Source organism: Muscardinus avellanarius (genome assembly GCF_963383645.1).
Source record: "Muscardinus avellanarius genome assembly, chromosome: 9".
In the NCBI taxonomy this organism is placed as follows: domain Eukaryota; kingdom Metazoa; phylum Chordata; class Mammalia; order Rodentia; family Gliridae; genus Muscardinus; species Muscardinus avellanarius.
The window spans coordinates 7,771,074-7,790,025 of record NC_137795.1 but is presented as its reverse complement, the minus strand read 5'-3'; the positions used below and the strand labels follow the sequence as shown (position 1 = coordinate 7,790,025).

Below are 18,952 nucleotides of genomic sequence, written 5' to 3'. Positions count from 1 at the left end.
CACTCTATGAAGAGGTTGTTAGTGTGTTTCCCACTTTACACACTGAGACTCAAAAGTCAAGTAATCTTTACAGCCACACACTGGCAAATGCCAGAGCCCCAAACCAGCTCTCCAGATCCCTTACTCTTTTTACATGCGTATTAATTTATTTTCCAAGTGCATATACCATGTACCTGGTAGCTAACGGGGATGCTAACATAAACAAGACCCCAGTGCTGATCTTGTAGATGAGAAAAATCAAAGGTTTTAATGAAGTGTTATTAAAAGTTCTAATAGAATTAAGCACAGAATGTATTTTTTGTTTTATATATATATTTAACTATTTAAATATATAGTAAAATACCGGGTGAATATCCCTTATCCAAGATGCTTGCAGACCAGGAATGATTTAGGTTTTGGACTTTTTCAGTTAATTTAGAATATTTTCATACACATAATGAGATACCTTGGAGTTGGGTGCCAAGTCTAAGCAAGGAATTCATGTTTGCTTTATAAACACCTTGTATGCAAAACCGGAAGGTAATTTTACACAGTGCACTTAGTATGTCTGTATTTTTACTATAACCTGTCAAATCAGTCAGGTGTAGAATTTTCTACTTGTGCCATGTTGGTGCTCAAAAAGTTTTGAATTGGGCGCATTCTGGATTTCACATCTTTGGATAGAGATGCTCCGCCTATGAATCGTTCTCCCATTATTTAGCAGGTACCTGAGTGTACATTCGTGTTTTTTAAAATTTTTGGAACAGGGACTTGAGTTAAAATAGCATGGCTAGGTAATGAATTTGTTATTTACTATTGATAGACATAACAAATGTGTCTTCTGAAATCTGTAAGATGTCTACACCATTTTTGAGTTCCAGCTTCCTAGATGCTCTTCCCTTACTGCAAGTCGTTATGTTTCTTTTATTTTCACTGAAATCTTAGTTCTGCCTTTTCAGTGGAACTAGGCCTGAGAGTGTTGTACGATTAAAGGAGTATGTATAGAAAGATAGGACCTGGATGTAAGAAATGCTACAACTTTAGAGTCACCCAGTTCAGCCAGGGCCTAATTTGGGATGTGGGCTATGATAAAAGCCAGAAGTAATTACACCACCACCTTGAGGGGAGGGACTGTGGAACTACCACAGACCTTAGAATTAAAAGATAGTTATTCTTTATTTTGTTGTCTTCTCTGGTTTAAATAACTTATGTTTTCTCTTTGAAATATGTGTTTGAACAAGTGAGAAAGTGTACCCGTCCAAAGAGTAACCAGCTGAGAACCAGTGTCAGCATCAGCTTTCCTTAGTAAATGACTCTGAAGCTACTTAGCAGTCTGCAGTCTAGATACGAAGCTGTTGGCCTACGATGGGTCGTACTGGATTTGTTTGTAAGCTTTCACTTAAACTGTCTACTTAACTTCTTAGGTCAGATCAACAGCACCGGGAGGAAGGGTGGTGATGTAGTTTGAATAAAAAATGGCCAAAGAAGTTGAGCAAAATGATTGCAAAACTTTTAATGGTTCAACATCTTAGTGAAGTACATTAGAAACTAGCAAGATGGCGGTCACTTAAACATCAATGTTATCAGTTCAGATATAAAGTTCAGATATAGATCAGCTAATTGCAAGCATTTTTTATAATTAGGTTTTTTTGCACATAATCTATTCCAAAGTGTTTTTGACGATATTGTAAAATAATGTAACTTAGCCACATGTGAGAGGATTTCAGGTTATCACACACAGGGACTCACTCTTCCAGGGCTGTTTGGCCTATGTAATACTGTCTTTCTTTACTTTTAGTACTTGGTTAAAAATAGTATGATATAGCCGGGCGTGGTGGCACATTCGGGAGGCTGAGACAGGAGGATCGCAGTTCGCGGACAGCCTCAGCTACTTAGTGAGGCCCTCTGCAACTCAGTGACACCCTGTTTTGAAATAAAGAATACAGATAGGGCAGGGGGTGTAGCTCAGAGGTCTAATGCCCCTGGTTCCATCCCCAGACCCCCACACAAACAAAGCATGAGCTAAAGAGAAAGCTGCTTGATTTGGCAATAGCAAAATGTTCACAATTTGAATGAAATAGGGAGCTCTTATTGGGCGTGTGTGTGTGTGTGTGTGTGTGTGTGTGTGTGTGTGTGTGTACTGGGCGTTGAAGCCAAGGGCATTCTACCTCCAAGCTACACTCTCGGCCCTATTTTTAATTCTTTATTTTTAAACAAGGTCTCACTAAGTTGCAGAGGGCCTCACTAAGTAACTGAGGCTGGCCACAATCCTCCTGTCTCAGCCTCCTGAGTACTGGGATTCCAGGCATATGCCACTATACTCAGTGTTTGGGCTTTTTTTTTAAAGTGTAAATACTGTATTTCATTGAATAAGTAAAACAGAAAAGCAAGCCATTTCTTGCAGCTGTCTATTCTAATGGCTAGGTTTGATACTTAGCATAATTGTAGTTTCTTTATTCCTAGCCGAACACTAAGTTACAAAGGCAAAAGTTATATTTTCCTATTTTTTGAACAATAAAACAGAACTTAAAAGTTATGAATTAACAGTTTATTTCAATACTAGAAACGTTAATGGTAGTCTTGATTTTATTTTATAGTTAATAAAATACGTGAGGTTCCCCTTGCCTTTTAAGAGATGCATAAGGCCAAGTTTTCTGTGCAGAAGTTGTTTATTTAGTCATATCAACCAATAAATGTATGTTAAACCTTTGTTAAAAGCTGCTAAGAAGTAGTCAAACCAAACTTAAAGTTCATTTTTTTCTCTCTTCCAAATTGGAACAATTGCTAAAAGAGAGAGAGTAGGAAGGACAGAAACAGAGTATTGGAAAGTGTGCATGAGAATGGTCAGTCTAAGTAGACAACTGTTTTCTTTCTCTTAAAATAGACCCTTGCCATCTGAACTGCCTACTTGGTTATGGGCCAAAGGATTGAGATCTCTCCCCCCTCCCCCTCCCCCTCCCCCTCCCCCTCCCTCTCTCTCTTTCTGTGTAGATCCCCCCTGTAAATAGTGTTTGGAGAGGGAGTGAATAGTCAGAGACTTCAAATCTAAACTCAGGTAGCAGACCCCTAGCCTCCTGCTGTGCTGGGCCCAGGTAAACCTCTTTGGCCTGTGTACTTTCCTTCACTGAATAGGGATTTTAGGAGGATAACAGATGAACTAGAATAACACATCTCACATTTTAGATTCCTATAGGTACTTATTGTCTCATGATTGTACCAAGATGTTGAGGATGAATTGAGAATGAGTCTGACTAAATCGATACATCCCCCTCGATTTGCGATCACCCTACACAGTACTTGATTACTGAAACATTCCTGCGGAGATCTAGAGTATCTTACACCTGCCTGCATGAGTACAGTCTGGAGGCAGGCTGCTTTTATTCAGCTGAAGGATTTCCTCTCTTCTTATTATTAAACATTTTAAGAAATGTTTGCTCCTATCTCTTTGCCCCCAATTCTGCAGGTGTGGGAGCTGCTCAGTCTGGGAACCTCACGTTCATGGTGGGAGGCGTTGAAGAGGAATTTGCTGCTGCCAAGGAGCTGCTGGGCTGCATGGGTTCCAGTGTGGTGTACTGTGGAGCCGTGGGGACCGGGCAGGTAACGGCCTCGCGAACGGCCTCGGCGCGATGGTGTAAAGTTGGCTAAAGTTCCTTTCTTTTTCCCGACTGCATTCTTAGTCCTGTTTATTCTGTTCGATTGGGGGATTCTTTGCTCAGTTGCTCAAGTTAATTTGGAATAAATCAATTTCCTGTCATTCATAGTAGAACGAAGCAGACGTCAGCCAGTTATTTAAAAAGATATCAAAAGTTCCACTGTTAGGACCTGTACATGTCATCCCAGTCACTACTGAAATCACCCTTAAAACTGCTTCTGCTTAGGTGTTTATATTGTCTGAGTGACTCTTATCCTCTAGTATCCATTTTCTTGAAAAGAAAATAATTTTAATTTAGAAATATGACAGTACTGAACTCTGAAATCAAACGGTTATTCCCATCCCACACCCAGCACACATGCCGTCTCCACTCAGTTCTTCAGAGTGCTTTTATCCCAGTCGCTAGACTGGCTCACGAGGCCCTGCGATAGCCTGGCTCTGTCTGTCCTTCCCGAGCTCTCGTGTGGCCATCCTCCAGTCCTAGGAGTGTTGCTTCCGGCACTCACTGTTGGCCATCTTGTCACCCCGTGCATTATCTGGTCCAGTTTTTCTTTCAGAATCTCATACCTGGTTTGCCGATCAGACGACCTGAGGGGTCTCTGGATGCCAAATGTATCACTCTGCCCAACATAGTGACCAAAGCCAACTCTATCAGGAGTTTATGTCTGATGGTACTTCCCCATTCTGAAACGTTGAGTAGGTTCCTGTTTCCTGCTGTGTCAAGTTTTAATTCTCTACTCTAGCTTTCAAAGCTCTTAACCAGCTTTTGACTCAGTCTTATCTTTTTCTCACCATCACCAAGTGATGTGTGCGTGTATGTTTGTACCACTTCGAATCTCACTATGATTTATAAATACATTGCACCAATAAAAATATAAAAAAATTTCAGCATTCCTTATGCATATGAGTAATTTTCTTACAGATCTCAAGGACATCCCATGTTCATTTATATCTAATCCCTTTTAAGTGTTTACCTCGACCCTGGTCTCCTTTCTCCTTCTTGCCCGTTTACTTCCTGCCTTGGCCTTCTTAGAGGTGGTCCCGGGTCCCACCTCTGCTCTTGCCGTCCTGGTTCTCTGCACTCCCGCTGTCTCTACCTTATGGCCTCTGCCATTTATTTTATCACTTTGTTGCTTTTGTTGTTCATTTCTTGCCTCTCATGTAGCCCATTACCAATTTGTTGGAGTGCAGTCCTTTATTTATTTATTTATTTATTTATTTATTTATTTATTTATTTATTTATTGGTGGTACTTGGGTTCCTGGAAGCCCTTCTACCTCTGGGCTACACTCCCAGACCTATTTTTTTTAATATTTTTATTTGGAAACAGGGTCTCCTAAGCCAGCGCGGCTGGCTTCGAACCTGCGCGATCCTCCTGTCTCCGCCTCCCAAGCGCGGGGATTACAAGCGTGCGCCACCACGCCTGGCGGAGTGCAGTCCTTTAAAGAGCCACATGGATCAGTATTCCCTATCGTGTTGAGCCCGTAATAGGAGCTGGGTCCCCACTGTGGGCCTATGACTTAGTGGAAGAGGTCCCCAGTCTGCTGTGGGAGAGTGTTGGTTGAGGGAGGTATAATACTTCCCTTCCCTACTGGAGAGAATCAGCAATCGAATGCCATTTATTTACAAAACAAAACAAAACTATGTAATTGGGCAAAGAGAAATTTCTGTGAGTTAGGAAATAAAGATATTTAATATGTTCTCTATTCTCAGGCTGCTAAAATCTGCAACAACATGCTGCTAGCTATTAGTATGATTGGAACCGCTGAAACTATGAATCTTGGAATCAGGTGTGTGGCCTAGTACATTTCTATATCCTAACTATTTTTATTGGTTTTTCTATTTGATTTTCTGATGTTTAAAGAAATGATGTTCGTGAGAGAAAAATGAGTTGGTCCAGGGACCTTCTGAAAGTACTTCATTATTGAACTTTAATAGACTTTGCTCATTGGACAACCAATAGGACCCTGGAGAGCGTGACACGCTTTGCTGTAGCCATAAATGTATTGACTGTGCATTTTAAATTATATTATCCTTTTTATATGGAGGCCCCATTTCTTCTGTTATGTTGAAATGCACAAAACACTTTTACTATAAAACTTAAACATGCTTTGAGAGTGTCGGAACGAATCCGTGTGAAGCATGGTTTTACTCTATAGTGAATTCAAGTGTCATGCTACCGTGCAACTAGTTTTATGTGCCCATTTTAAACATAGTCCCTGAAACCCGCATCGCAAGGCTCTTGGTGGTTCAATCTCAGGATAAACTGAACTGCTGCAGTTCATATGCGTGGCTTTTACGTCGACTTACCTCTAACTTGGGTAGTTCGCATTAGGAAGTATCTTTAATATAAAATGTCATTCATACTTTAGTTAAAGTGATTCAAGGATTCTCTTTTCCCTACAAATGATCATTCCTTTAGAATCCTAAAGGTTAATTTATTAATTTATTAATTTTAGCCCTTGATTTTTTGGGGTTAGGAATGCTACCTATGATTAATCGCCTAATTATTTTTTTTGAATGTGTATATTTCAAGAATATAATAAACACACATTTTTACTTTAGAAAAAGCTTAGTGAGCAAGGTGTTTTATTCAGATGTTTTCTTCCCATTCCCCAAAACTGCCCAGCAAACGTATCACAAAGCAGAGTGGAGTGTTTCATATCAGAGCCTTTGATAAAAGCATTGAAAAGAGCCAAACTGCTTGAGATAGTTTTTAAAACATGGTAATGGATTCACATTTCCTCTTAATTACCATATCAAGATGCTGTTGTTTTATTGAATTGCCCTTGTCTCAGATGTTAAACTATCTTGACCTATTAAGTTGTCATGTCTAATTGAGATAAAAGAGGAATTTGCTTTGCATCAGCGCTAATTGGTTTATCAATACCCTGTGCCATTCACATTTTAAAGTTGAATGTCTATAAGATGGCAAGGCATGTCTGTACAAAGCCTTAATAAAACTGGTAACGTATAGGAGCCCTCGGCGTGCTGTGTCTGTACTGTGGCCGGCGTTGGGCGATGGGTCACTTATCATCATCAAAAACCTGGTCACCACCAACTTGTTCCCATGTCCATTCTCTAGACTAATTTCTTGGGAGCAAAAAAAAAAATGTAAATTTTTGGAATCCAAATCGCATACAAAAGTAATTGGTGTTGACAACACGATTAGTATGCATCTTTGGAATTTGATTTTCATTTTTCTGGAGATTCCGTTAAATCCGAAGGAACCCGTGTTGTCCTGTACCACAGTTTCCTCCCTTCCCTTCTTTACTCCCTACCTTCCTCATCACTGGGTCGCGATGTTCCTTAGACACAGTGGAGTATCTTCTGGCATTCCTAGAGCAATTTTCCTGATCCTATCAAAACTCTGATGAGCTAATTATTTGCCCTTCCAAAATGAAGCTTTTCCAGGGTAAGTGCTTGTGCAAGTTCCCCTCCAATACCAGCTAGTGACGGAGGACAGCTACTGAGGAAACTGTATACAATGAAGTGAAAGCCAGCGGCTCCTGTTCCATCTTGTTTTTAAGGAAAATGAAAAATAAAATAATTTCAAATAGAGCCGGGCGTGGTGGCGCACGCTTGTAATCCCTGTGCTTGGGAGGCAGAAACAGGAGGATCACGCAGGTTCGAAGCCAGCCGCGCTGGCTTGAGAGACCCTGTTTCCAGATTAAAAATATATATATAAAAAAAATAAAATGAAATAAAAAATAAAAAAATAATTTCAAATAGAAACGTTCAAGAACAGGAACAATAAATAGAGTTGCCCTTATTTTTTGGCCATAGTCTTGCTGTGATACATGATATTTACTAATATGAAACTTTAAAATGTTTAATTTTCACAAAAATCTACATATAAATGATACATATATATATATATATATATATTTACTTTTAATAGCATATATACAAAGCCCGAACACATGCTAGAAACCCACTCACTTAACTGTTAAAATAATTCATAAGTTTCTAGTGTTTCAGATTGTACTAATAAATAACTTATTTTCATAACATTAGGGTTGTATCACTTTATCTTAGGGCGACTCTCGGCAGCTTGAAAGCCCTGAAATGAGCGCTTCTGCTATTGTCTTTGCTCCATGGTTTACAGACATGGTTTAAAATGACAGGATTGTTCTCTAATAGAGTAGAGAGAGCAGTCACGATTTATTGAGCTCTGCAAGGTGAAAGAGAAAATTGGCATCAGCAAGCATAAATTCCCAAGTAGTAAATTCCCACCAAGTAGTATAGCATCAAAGTGGCTCGGCCACATTTATATTCTGTTCGCACTTTGAAGTGAAAATTTTTTTAGAGAATTAATGTCAACATTCACAAATTGAGTTACCTGTCCCTATGAAGTGATCATTTCTGATTAATTTTGTTCTCATAAGCCACTGTGTTTTTTCTGGATCACTGTTTTCTTTTTTTTTTTTTTTAATAGAAGAATAAAATCTTACCATTTAAAATTCTTATTAACCCTGTGAGTCTTTATGGATGTTAGTGAAATTTTAAAATGTTGTAAAAAAAAAAAAGTAAAGAGTAAAAATATTGGTATCCAGTATATTTTGAGATTCTTTTTTATTAGAACTTTCTACTTTCTAATTGGGCTCCTCGTTAGGGCCCAGAAGTCATTTTACGGCCCTGAAAGTGCCCTTCTTATAGTACAGAGGTTTTGTTCCTTTGCCTCGCATAGGAACAAGTCTGTCATTGTGAGCGAGCGTGGTTTTGTTTCTGTTTCGCTCATTGGGGATTGGCTTCTCCTGAAGTATTGGTGATATGACAGGTCATGCGCGTTGCCAGCCAGGTCCCAGGCCCGCAGCAGCTGGTGTCCTGTCTCCCTCCACCAGAAGAAGCTTGAAACAGCTGAACTTCTGCTGATCAGTTGAAGCTGTTCCAGCTGAGAACTTTCCTCGGGCCGACACGGTTGTAGTTCCTTGGTTGATGCCCTGAGATGGGGCTTTTTCTTTTACGTGGTGACTAAAGCCTCTTAGTTACACAGCCTAGTTAATACAACAAATGGCAGATGGCTGTCATAAAATTGTGACTGCATTTATTTTTTTCTCTTCTTCTTTTTTTTTTTTTTTTTTGTGCGTCTGGGGATGGAACCCAGGGGCGTTTGACCTCCAAGCTCTACACCCCCTGCCCTATTTTTATTCTTTTTTTTTTTTTTTTTTTTTTGGTGGTACTAGGGGTAGAACTCAGAGGCTTTCTGCCTCCAAGCTATACTCCCAGACCTATTTTACATTGTATTTGGAAACAGGGTCTCACTAAGTAGCTGAGGATGGCTTTGAACCTGTGTGATCCTCCTGTCTCAACCTCCCAAGCGCGGGGATGACAGACGTGTGCTACCATGCTTGGCTTTATTCTTTATTTTGAAACCGGGTCTCACTGCGTTGCAGAGGGCCTCACTAAGTAGCTGAGGCTGGCCGCGAACCGCGATCCTCTGGTCTCAGCCTCCCGAATGCTGGGATGACAAGCGTGCGCCACCACGCCCGGCTTACCACATTTCTTAATAAACTGATAGAATGCCCTGACACTGGTGGTGACTCAGCTTGTCACCACGCAACCCCAGTGGGTCTGGAGCTGGCTTCAGTGTGGGTGTCTGTCTACCTCTGCCTCTCAGCTGTGACAGACTTCACTCTTCTGCTGTGTAAAGTGACAGCAGTACCCACCCACTGGGGCACTGCGCGTGTGGAGGGGGTTAATCCCCGTAAACCTTCTACACCAGCTCCTGACATGGAGTAGGCGGCAGTGCACGGTCGTGGTGACATCTGTGGTTGTGGATATATTTGTTTATTGCCTGTCTTCTCATCCAGAAAGTAAGCTCCAGGAAAGGGAGTGGCCATGGCTGCTCAGGGTGTGTGTGTGTGTGTTCGTACACCCAGGGGTGCTTAACGCCCGATCCTTAGTTTTATTTTAAAACAGGGTCTCGCTAAGTTACTGTGCCCTGGCCTCCAGACTGTGGTCCTCTTGCCTCCGCCTCCCAGGTCCTGTGATTCCAGGTGTGCCCCGCTGCACCCAGCTTATGGCTGTGTCTAACAGCCTTAGCTCGGAGGGCTTGACTAAGTGGATGAGGGCTGAGTAGGTGGACAGGATGCGGCACCTACGCCTCTGCCCAGAGTACCCAGGTATGGGTCTTAACTCAGCCCCTCAGCCCTCAGCTTCTTCATCGTCTTGTGCCTCTATGTGGCTCCTGTACGCAACAGATCCGAATAAGCCGGGGTGAATACGTGAATGGCTGATGAAAATTGACATGATTTCAGAGCTTTTGTTTCCACATCTCTTCCTGTGACCCAAACATCCCAGCTCGGTGACGTAATTTTTGTTGTTCTTACGTAAAAGCAAGCAAGCTAGATTCTTACAGAGAACATAAAGTGACCGAACACTGTTGGCCCTTAAAACCTTGGTTCGTGGGACGTGGAGACGCAAGCCTGTAATCCTCACTCTTGGGAGGTTGAGACAAGAGGATTGCAGATTCGAGGCCAGTCTCTGTAACATAGAGACCTTTGGCCATTTAGTGAGACCCTGTTTCAAAATAAAAATAAAACAGTACTGGGGTGGCTTAGAGGTAGAATACCCCTGGGTTCAATCCCCAGTACCCAAACAAAACCTTGGTTATAGTTAAGGCAAAGGGTTAGATCCACCTTAATTTCTTTTACAGTTTATTCGTCATTTTTACTTCTCCCATAAGTTCATTTAACATTCTTGTGTTTTAGAGGCGAGTAGATTTGACAGAGTGACGTCTGTTTGAGTTGCATTATATGTACGATCAGCGCGATGAATTCATTCTCTGTTTATATGAGAGAACCTTCCAGCAATTGTAAAGCCACGTGCATGCACGTGTGCACTCTCGAACCACATCCAGGGGCAGGTTATTATGGGGACTGACAGGCTGTCAGTCTTCTGATGGCTTGAGCTGTATATCTCCTGAGCAGCAATGGGCTCTTATGCAGAAAGTATCATATGTTCCCAGCCAATTTACAGGGAAACAGCAATAACATTTTATCATGGTTGAGAGCCCAGTAGCTGCTTCCCATTAAACTTGCCCTTTCAGATACCTGTCTCGGATTAATTTGTTGATTTCAAATGGAAACTCAGTCTTGTCCAGTGAAGCATGACGTTCTGGGATAGACTCTCGGAATGACAATGAGTGTGTATTCTAGCTGGTTGCAGACCATTACAAGCTTTGGGCACAGTGGAAGACAGAGGACTTCAGTAACTGATTTTAATATCGCGTCTAATTCTAACTGTCAGTTATGTGTGTGCCAGGGAACGAATCCTCAGGAAGATGAAATGCAAAGCACTTCTCACTTGCTCGTTTTAATGATACACTTTGCTGCCGGGGAGGAAGAGCAGGCCGGGAGCAGCCATCCCCTGAACGGGAGCTGGAGAGGGGCAAGGAGCAGCTGCCCCTACGTGTTTTCTGTCTGTGCCCCCAGGAGGCTTCTCAGTAGCACGGTGTTCAGCAAAACAGGTTTCCATAAATCTGTGCCAGTACTTTCCTTTGAAAATACAAGAAAAATGGAGGGCTTTCCAAAGTTAGGGTGATAAGCTTTCCTCACCATTTTGTAAGTATTAGAGCATGCCAGTTTCCTCAGCAGCGGGAAATTTCCTCTTACGATGGTGCTTAAGATACTCTTAGGAGTATAACCTGGCAGGTTTTAAAGAGAGACAGAACTGTGCTGCTTTAAATGGGATGAATCATCTTAAAAGAAAATCTAAGCTAGGAAGCCCCTAAAATGTATTTCAAGTGGCTGGGAGAAGCAGTGTCTGGGGTCTTGAAAATACTACCTCTTTATAGAGCACATCAGACATATATGTTCTTACACTTTGGGGCTTAGAGAATATATTTACAGTGACAGAAAAATAACTGATTATTAGTTTGTGATTATACTTTTCACAGTTATTCCCTAAGCACATTCACTTTATCTTTTCCTAAGTTAGGCACCAGAATATCATAGTGATTGCCTAATTTAGTTTAGAAGGGAAAGATAGCCGGGCGTGGTGGCGCACGCTTGTCATCCCCGCGCTTGGGAGGCGGAGACAGGAGGATCGCGCTGGTTCGAAGCCAGCCGCGCTGGCTTAAGAGACCCCGTTTCCAAATAAAATATAAAATAGGTCTGGGAGTGTAGCCCGGAGGTAGAAGGGTTCCGTCCCCAGTACCACCAGAAAAAAAAAAAAAAAAGAAAGAAAGAAGGGAAAGATAGCATCCATGGCAAACTACACATGCAACAAACTTGATCTTCATAAGAGAATGAACAGAACTTTTGAGTTTCTCTCTGGCATTCTACCATTGAACAGAACGTATAATAGTGTTTTATTTTGGTGGGGGAGTTCTGGGAATTGTACTCAACTTCTACCCTCAGCCCTTTTTTATTTTGAAACAGGCTCTCACTAACTTGCTGAGGGCCTCGCTAAGTTGCTGAGGCTGTTCTCAGACCTGTAGTCCTCCTGTCTCAGCCTCCCAAGTACCCGGATCACAGGCGTGCACCACCACACCCACAAGGATACTATCCGCCAGTTTAGATGGAATCTTTGTATATCTGTTCTAATCCTTAGTAAACACCCATCGTTACAGAGCCCCAGCCAATAGGAATTCAGACACGTGTCAGGCCGTGTAGCACCCTGTGAACCACTATGACCCTTTGAAAGCCTGATGGTACATACCAGTTGTATTTCAGGGTAATTCCATGTGTATAATGGCTGTTAGCTCTAGCATCAGAAAAATGTTCAGATTTTGAACTTAACAAACATATATTTCAAGCATACAAAGTAAACAAGAGCTTAGGCATAACACAAATGTAAATTTAACATTTATATGACTTTTCGATCCTTTTCTATTTTCTAGAAGAAAAATCAAAAATCTTTTATGAAAATTGTTTTATAATGGCCCTTTGTGTGAAAGAAAACCACTAAATTGCTGAGTGTAAAGTTTTATTTGAAACGTCAGTGAGACTTAACAGAACTGTGCCCCCCAGATTGTATTACAATCAAAGTCACAGGCGATTTTGGTGCCGTTTGTCCCGGGGTCCACGCTGAGCAGCCGCCCATGCCGTCAGCCTGGGCATAGAACAAACGATGCTCCCGCTTGGGCGAGCTTTGCTTCATCAGGATCAGTCACCTTATCAGCAGTTGACCCAGAAATACAATGCAAGTCTCTGAGTAGATAGCATATGTCACAACTCCAGGCCGACTTGCTTCGTAAGTGAGATTATCTAATGAAGATTTAATAAATAAGGAAACGTTTGCAGCAAGAGATGTCCTTTCTATGACGATAACTCCTCTTCGGCCCCCTTTACTGCTCGCAGCTTGTCTCTTACATTTATGCTCATGAAAGCCAGAAGAATAAGCCATACAGATGCATCCACACGGATGCCCATGATGTATCGTGTATCTGTCAATCCTTCTTTCTGAAATGCATGACTTGTGCGTGAAGAATGGAGAATTGAGATTATCATATGGTTTAAAGTTCATAAGTGACACATAAAGGCAATAATGTCCCAACACTAGAAAGCCCACGAGTGTGGCAAGCCACACTTCTCTGCAGTTATATGTTATTTCTTCTTAGCAGTAGAATAGCGCAGGTTTGTGTAAATGCAAAGTGCCTTGGCTCACAAATGATCGTGTTTAATACTCTATAACTCGCGGTTGGAGTCCTCACTCTCATATCAATCAGCTTTGACTTTAGAAGACATATAATAAATGGGGAGAGAAGATGGAGCATCCTCATGTTAGTAAGTCATGCATGACTTGTCCATTTTGGTATTTAACACTTCTTTTCTTTGACCTTTGTCAGGTTAGGGCTTGACCCAAAACTATTGACTAAAATCGTAAATATGAGTTCGGGGCGGTGTTGGTCAAGCGACACTTACAATCCTGTTCCTGGGGTGATGGATGGCGTGCCCTCGGCCAACAACTACCAGGGTGGATTTGGAACGACACTCATGGCTAAGGTATGGTAAATGCGGGCCAACCCAGAGGGTGCTTTACTTAGTGTTTTAATTTTCCTTCGCCTCTTTCTCCTTCTAACAGTGTATGACAGGCAGCGGATTTACTAGAATAGTGAGAAAAAGTCCTTCTCTTGATTATTCCCGGGCTTGTAGGTGTGGACCTTGGGCCAGGGTTTTTTATTTGTGCCTGGGTGTGTTTATAACATGAGCTGGTCAAATTTTGTTCCTCGTGATAAGTTTTTGTTAATTTACTCACTCCTAGATTAGGAGCCACAAGAATTTCCTGATGTTGCTTTGGCGTTGGGTGTACACATCACAGAAAAGAGGAAATGATGTCTAAACATATCTTTCTGCTGTAAGAGCATATATGGGTTACATGTAAATTAACAGGGCCATTCAAAAAGCACATTGTCCGCCTTTTTTCATTTGTGATCTCAACTGCAGAAGATACCCTTGGAGCAGCAGACCCTCAGCTCTCTGACTGGAGTTCATTCCCTACCAACTGACGTTTTTCCCGGGATGCCACACTGGCTTACGCCCGCTCCCCGGGACATTCGTTCATTCTGCTTCTCCAGTCAGCCCGGAGCTGGCCGGGGCTGCACGCCCCGGGTGCAGCGCGCTGGCCTCGGCTGGCCTCTTGCGTCCGCATCCCTTCATGGAGCCCTTGCCTGGCTGCTCGCTGTGCTGCGGGTGGCGAAGGCCCCTCTGCACCCCGCCTCGCCAGGCTCAGTCTTGCTTCCCCGCGCCCCTCTCCTTGCTTCAGCCGCGCTGAACTCATTTCTGCCTCTTGTTTTCCCACCTGCAAACCTTCACGTTGCCGCTCCCTCTGCCAGGCTCCTGCCCACCCGCCCATGTGGACCTCCCTGTGCCCGCTCATCTCAGGCCTGTGCGCCATTTCTCCCTCAGAGCCCGTTCTCAGCACTCTGGCCCATGGGGCGCTGTCAGATGGTGTCAAGGCTTCATTGTCTTTCTTTTCCAGCACACTGGATTTGGGTGCGCTCTGGCTGTCTTAGTCATCACTGTATCCCAGCTTCTGAGACTTTTTTTTTTGTGTGTGTGTGTGGTACTGGGGATAGAACCCAAGGGCATCTACCTCCGAGTGACACCCCCAGCCCTATTTTTAATTCTTTATTTTTGAAACAGGGTCTCATTGAGTTGCAAAGGGCCCCACTAAGTAGTGGAGGCTGGCTTCTGATCTGCGTGGTCCTCCTGTCTCAGCCTCCCAAATGCTGGGATTACAAGCATGTGCCACCGTGCCTGGCTCACTTTAAATATTTATTAGGCTGGACATGGTGGCGCACACCTTTGTCTCAGGACTTGGGAGGCTGACACAGGAGGATCACAGGTTTGAGGATAGTCTCAACAAGTAGAAAGATTCTCATCAACCTAGCATGACCCTGTTTTCAAATAAAATGATGAGACTCTTATCAACCTAGTGAGATCCTGTTTCCAAATAAAAATAAAATAGGGCTGTGTAAGTGCAATGCCAGCGCAGTAAAATCAGGAAATTCTTACGGCTCCTGCCATAAGAGTGGGTAACTTAACAAAAATTTATGATGAAATATTTATTTTACCTGAAATATTTATTTATTGGATGAGGTAATATTTGCAAGTATGTTCCCTGCTTTCCCTCCCGTTAGAATTTTTTTATTTTATGGCCATCTTGCAAACTTTCACAGATTTGAAAATCATTTCCCTATATAACCTCTCTTGTATAGTAACTGCTATATAGAAACAAACAAGTCATATTAGAATATGAGAGTGGGTGAAGGGGAGAAACTCAGAAATCAAGGTTTCTGTTCTGAGCAGTTTTACACCTATATGAAAATACTTACAAAAATATATAAGGAAGCCCAGTGTGGTGGCCCGTGCTTGTAATCTCAGTACTTGGGAGGCTGAGACAGGAGGATTGCAGGTTCTGGGACAGCCTCAGCAAATAGACTCTCATTAACCTAGAGAGATCCTTTTTCAAAATAAAAAAAATAGGGCTGGGGGTAGAATGCCCCTGGGTTTAATTCCTAGTGCCACCCAAATAAATAAATAAACACACACACACACACACACACACACACACACACACGAAACTTAACATAGTGTTTATAAGAATCCTATGTTTTCCAACTATGTTTCCTTCTCTGAAACAAGAATCCAAGGAGCCACAGCCCCAGAGTGAGCCTTTACCACCCGTCTCAACATATTCCCTTCTGCCTGTTTGATTTAGGATCTGGGATTGGCCCAAGACTCTGCCACCAGCACCAAGAGCCCCGTCTTCCTGGGCAGCCTGGCACATCAGATCTTCAGGACCATGTGTGCTAAAGGCTACGCAAAGAAAGACTTCTCGTCCGTGTTCCAGTTTCTGCGCGAGGAGGAGAGCTTCTGACAGCCTGGCCGTGGACCCCGGGGCCGCCCCAGCGCCCTCCAGAAGTGAGCGGCTCAGTCAGAGGCCACGTCTGCCTTCGATTGTCTAGTTACAGTAATCCCTAGGATTTTTCACACGTTTAAACTGCTTATTCTTTTTGTCTGTTTAGCAAACGTCTTACCTGACTTTTTTCCTGCAAGCCACTGATTGTTCCTGCTAATGATCTCAATTGACCTTTTTAGAAATTGATCCCTGAGCACCTTCTACTAAATTGTGGAACACTTCAATCAGGATACTATTTACTTTGCAAATAAAATCAAATATTTTGTCAATAGAATGAATCCCACCCTAAAGGAGAGACAAGACGGAGCTGTGAGGGAGGAGCACAGGGGGCCCTCCCCCGTCCCTCTGGGGCCCTGGAGTTCCTGAGGCCGCCCTTGGCTTTTTCAGGGAGTCCACAGAGCAGAACTTGGGAGTGTCTTGCAATCCGGACTGTTAGGGAGCTTGGTGCATCCCTCCGTTACAGCCCCCAGTACTCAGCACACTCGTTTCTATATAGTTTGCTTCCTTGTACATTCTTACGATGTATTTTTTTGACTTCAAAAAAAATGACATCTTTAGACTGTTTCAGAGCCAATGATGATATTTACTTTAGATTATTATATCACTCTAAATATAGCCATATTATTTTGAATTCAAATAAATTTCTATGCTGGTAATATTTTCTTGGAGTCATTTTTCTTCCCAAACAAACTGGCTTACAGACCAATGGGGAAAGGATGGGAGTGTAGAGCGGGAGGAAGTGAGAGGGCGCGGGCTCAGGTTGGCGCAGCCAGCGCCCGCCCCCCGCCCCGAAGCCCTTGTGGACATGCGCTGGAACGTTCTCTACGCCGTGGGTGCTTCAGGAATTGAGCTTACATGCCCTGATGCGAACAGTCCACATGTCCCGCCTCAACCTGGAGAAACGTTCCAGGTGACAGAGCTCGAAACCGAGCTGGCCAAAGTCACGCTGCTTCCGCCACCAGTGTCCTAGTGATAAAATACTCCGAGCAGCGTGCTAAGAACTAGGGAGATAGTGCCCCTCGTGGGGTGTGTGTGTGTGTGTGTGTGTGTGTGTGTGTGTGTGTGTGTGGTGTGTTACAGTAAACAAGAAATGTCAGGCAATAATCGGGACTAAAAAGAAAAATAAGCAGGATAAAGGGCATGGATCGGAAGTGCCAGCTGTTTGTTAGGATTGTGAGAGTTCTTTCTGTAAAAGTAGCATTCAAGCAAAAATAAAGAAACGAGGGCGCAAGCCGCACAGGTGTCTGGGAAGCGCCGGGGCTCGGGATGGGGCTGTGAGGGAAGTGGGGTGAGCGGTCAGCACACAAGGCAGCGGGCTGAGGCCCGATCCGGCTCTTCTGATGAAGCGAGCGTTGTGTCAGCTTTGGCTGGGTAACGAGCCACCCAGGATTTAGTGGCCTAAAACACACACTTACTATTTTGTAAGTTCTCTACGTGCGCTAACACAGCCCTCTGCACTGGGCCGGCTCATCTAGAGCCGGGGGTGGGATGGGGCTCCCTCCTCCGGGACAGCTGGAACGGTTGGGGCGCCTCTCCGTGTGGTCACTTGTCCTGCCAGAGCCCAGCCTGGGTTTGTGGCGGGCATGTGCCCGCAGCAGCGCGGGGCAGGCCACAGTGAACGAGCCTTTGAGCTGGCTTCAGATTTGTACTGTCCCGTTGGCCAAAGCGAGTGACAGCCAGGCCCAGAAGCGCGTGGAGGGACCGCGGGGGCGATCCAGTGAGGGGATTATGGGAGCCACGTTGCAGACAACCCGTCCCCATCTGTGGCGGCTGTTGCTCAGGGGACCATCATACGATCTGACCTACTTATTCAGAATCCCACTGGGTGCCACCTGGAGAGCAGACTCGGGCCTGGGAGAAGCCAAGGGCCCCGTCAGGTGGTTCTGATGGTCTTGAGAGATGGTGGTGGTTGGAACGCCAGTATTACAGCAACGAGGAGGCGAGAGATCAGAAGCCAACACAGTGGGGCTCTGCCTAAAATACTCAAAAAGGTGGTAAGGGAGGTGGCTCAGTGGTAAGGGTGCCCCCCAGGTCCAGTCCCCAGTACAGGAAGAAAAAACATGGTCGGATTCTGAACAAAGAGCCACTAAATGATGGTGCCTGCGGGAATTTTGAATCAAGGGAGGCCAAATGAGATGTCTGAAGGAGGAAATAGTTGTCTGGTGAGCTATGTGAGTAGTAATACAAGGGCTGGATGTTAATTATTTGGATTTGGCAAACTGGAGATCATGGGTGACTTTTTGAAGAGTCTTGGAAATGAGATGATTGAGAAGGACCGGATGGGAGAAGAGTTGAAATGGTCTCAAATCTGCGAGCCTCCTGTCTCAGCCTCCCGAGTACTGAGATTACAGGTGTGTGCTATTATTACATATTTTTAAGATAGGAAATGTGGGGTCATATTGATAGGAGTAGAATGGCCTAATAAAGAGGGAAAAGTAGTGATAGGAGAGAGAGGACGTTTACTAAGTGATATCTTGGGTAGCTGAGAGGGGAGGGGCCTAGCCTGGGCAGACCCCTGGAAATTAAAAACCAGCAAAAACAGAGCACCTGTCAGACTGCCGGCACCTTGCATGAAGTACAGGATGGAACTGTGATTAATTACACGGCCTTCGACATAGAAGCATGAGTATCAGTCCTGGAAAGGACTTTGCTGGCCACCAAGTATGATGGTTATGCGGTCACCTCCCTGCGGCCACTGATTTTCTCACCTATAAACTTGGTATAAACAATGTAGTGTAAGAGAAGTGCTTGCTGGGAAACGAAGGGCAAGGCCTGAGCTCGGGACAGTCACGAGCGATGGCGGACGCGGGGTGATCTTGGAATCCTCAGGCGGTGCTGTCGGGCTATAAAATGATGCAGCAGGTTTGAAAAGTACTTGGCAGTTCCTCCCATGGTTTAAACATTAGAGTTAGCACATGATCCAGCAGGTCCACTCTTAGATACAGCCAGCCCC

At 43.8% G+C, this 18,952-nt stretch overlaps 1 protein-coding gene across 1 annotated transcript in view; it reads left to right on the top strand.

Moving 5' to 3' along the window:
* The window catches only part of HIBADH (3-hydroxyisobutyrate dehydrogenase), a gene marked incomplete at both ends in the record, with an annotated part of 110,496 nt that extends 94,539 nt beyond the window's left edge, over window positions 1–15,957 (top strand). The window contains 4 exons of the mRNA XM_080701304.1: window positions 3,443–3,576; window positions 5,344–5,420; window positions 13,424–13,580; window positions 15,799–15,957. Of these exons, the coding sequence (XP_080557430.1) occupies window positions 3,443–3,576; window positions 5,344–5,420; window positions 13,424–13,580; window positions 15,799–15,957 (527 nt within the window). The remainder of the gene's footprint in view (window positions 1–3,442; window positions 3,577–5,343; window positions 5,421–13,423; window positions 13,581–15,798) is intronic.
* Between the last annotated feature and the right edge of the window lie 2,995 nt (window positions 15,958–18,952).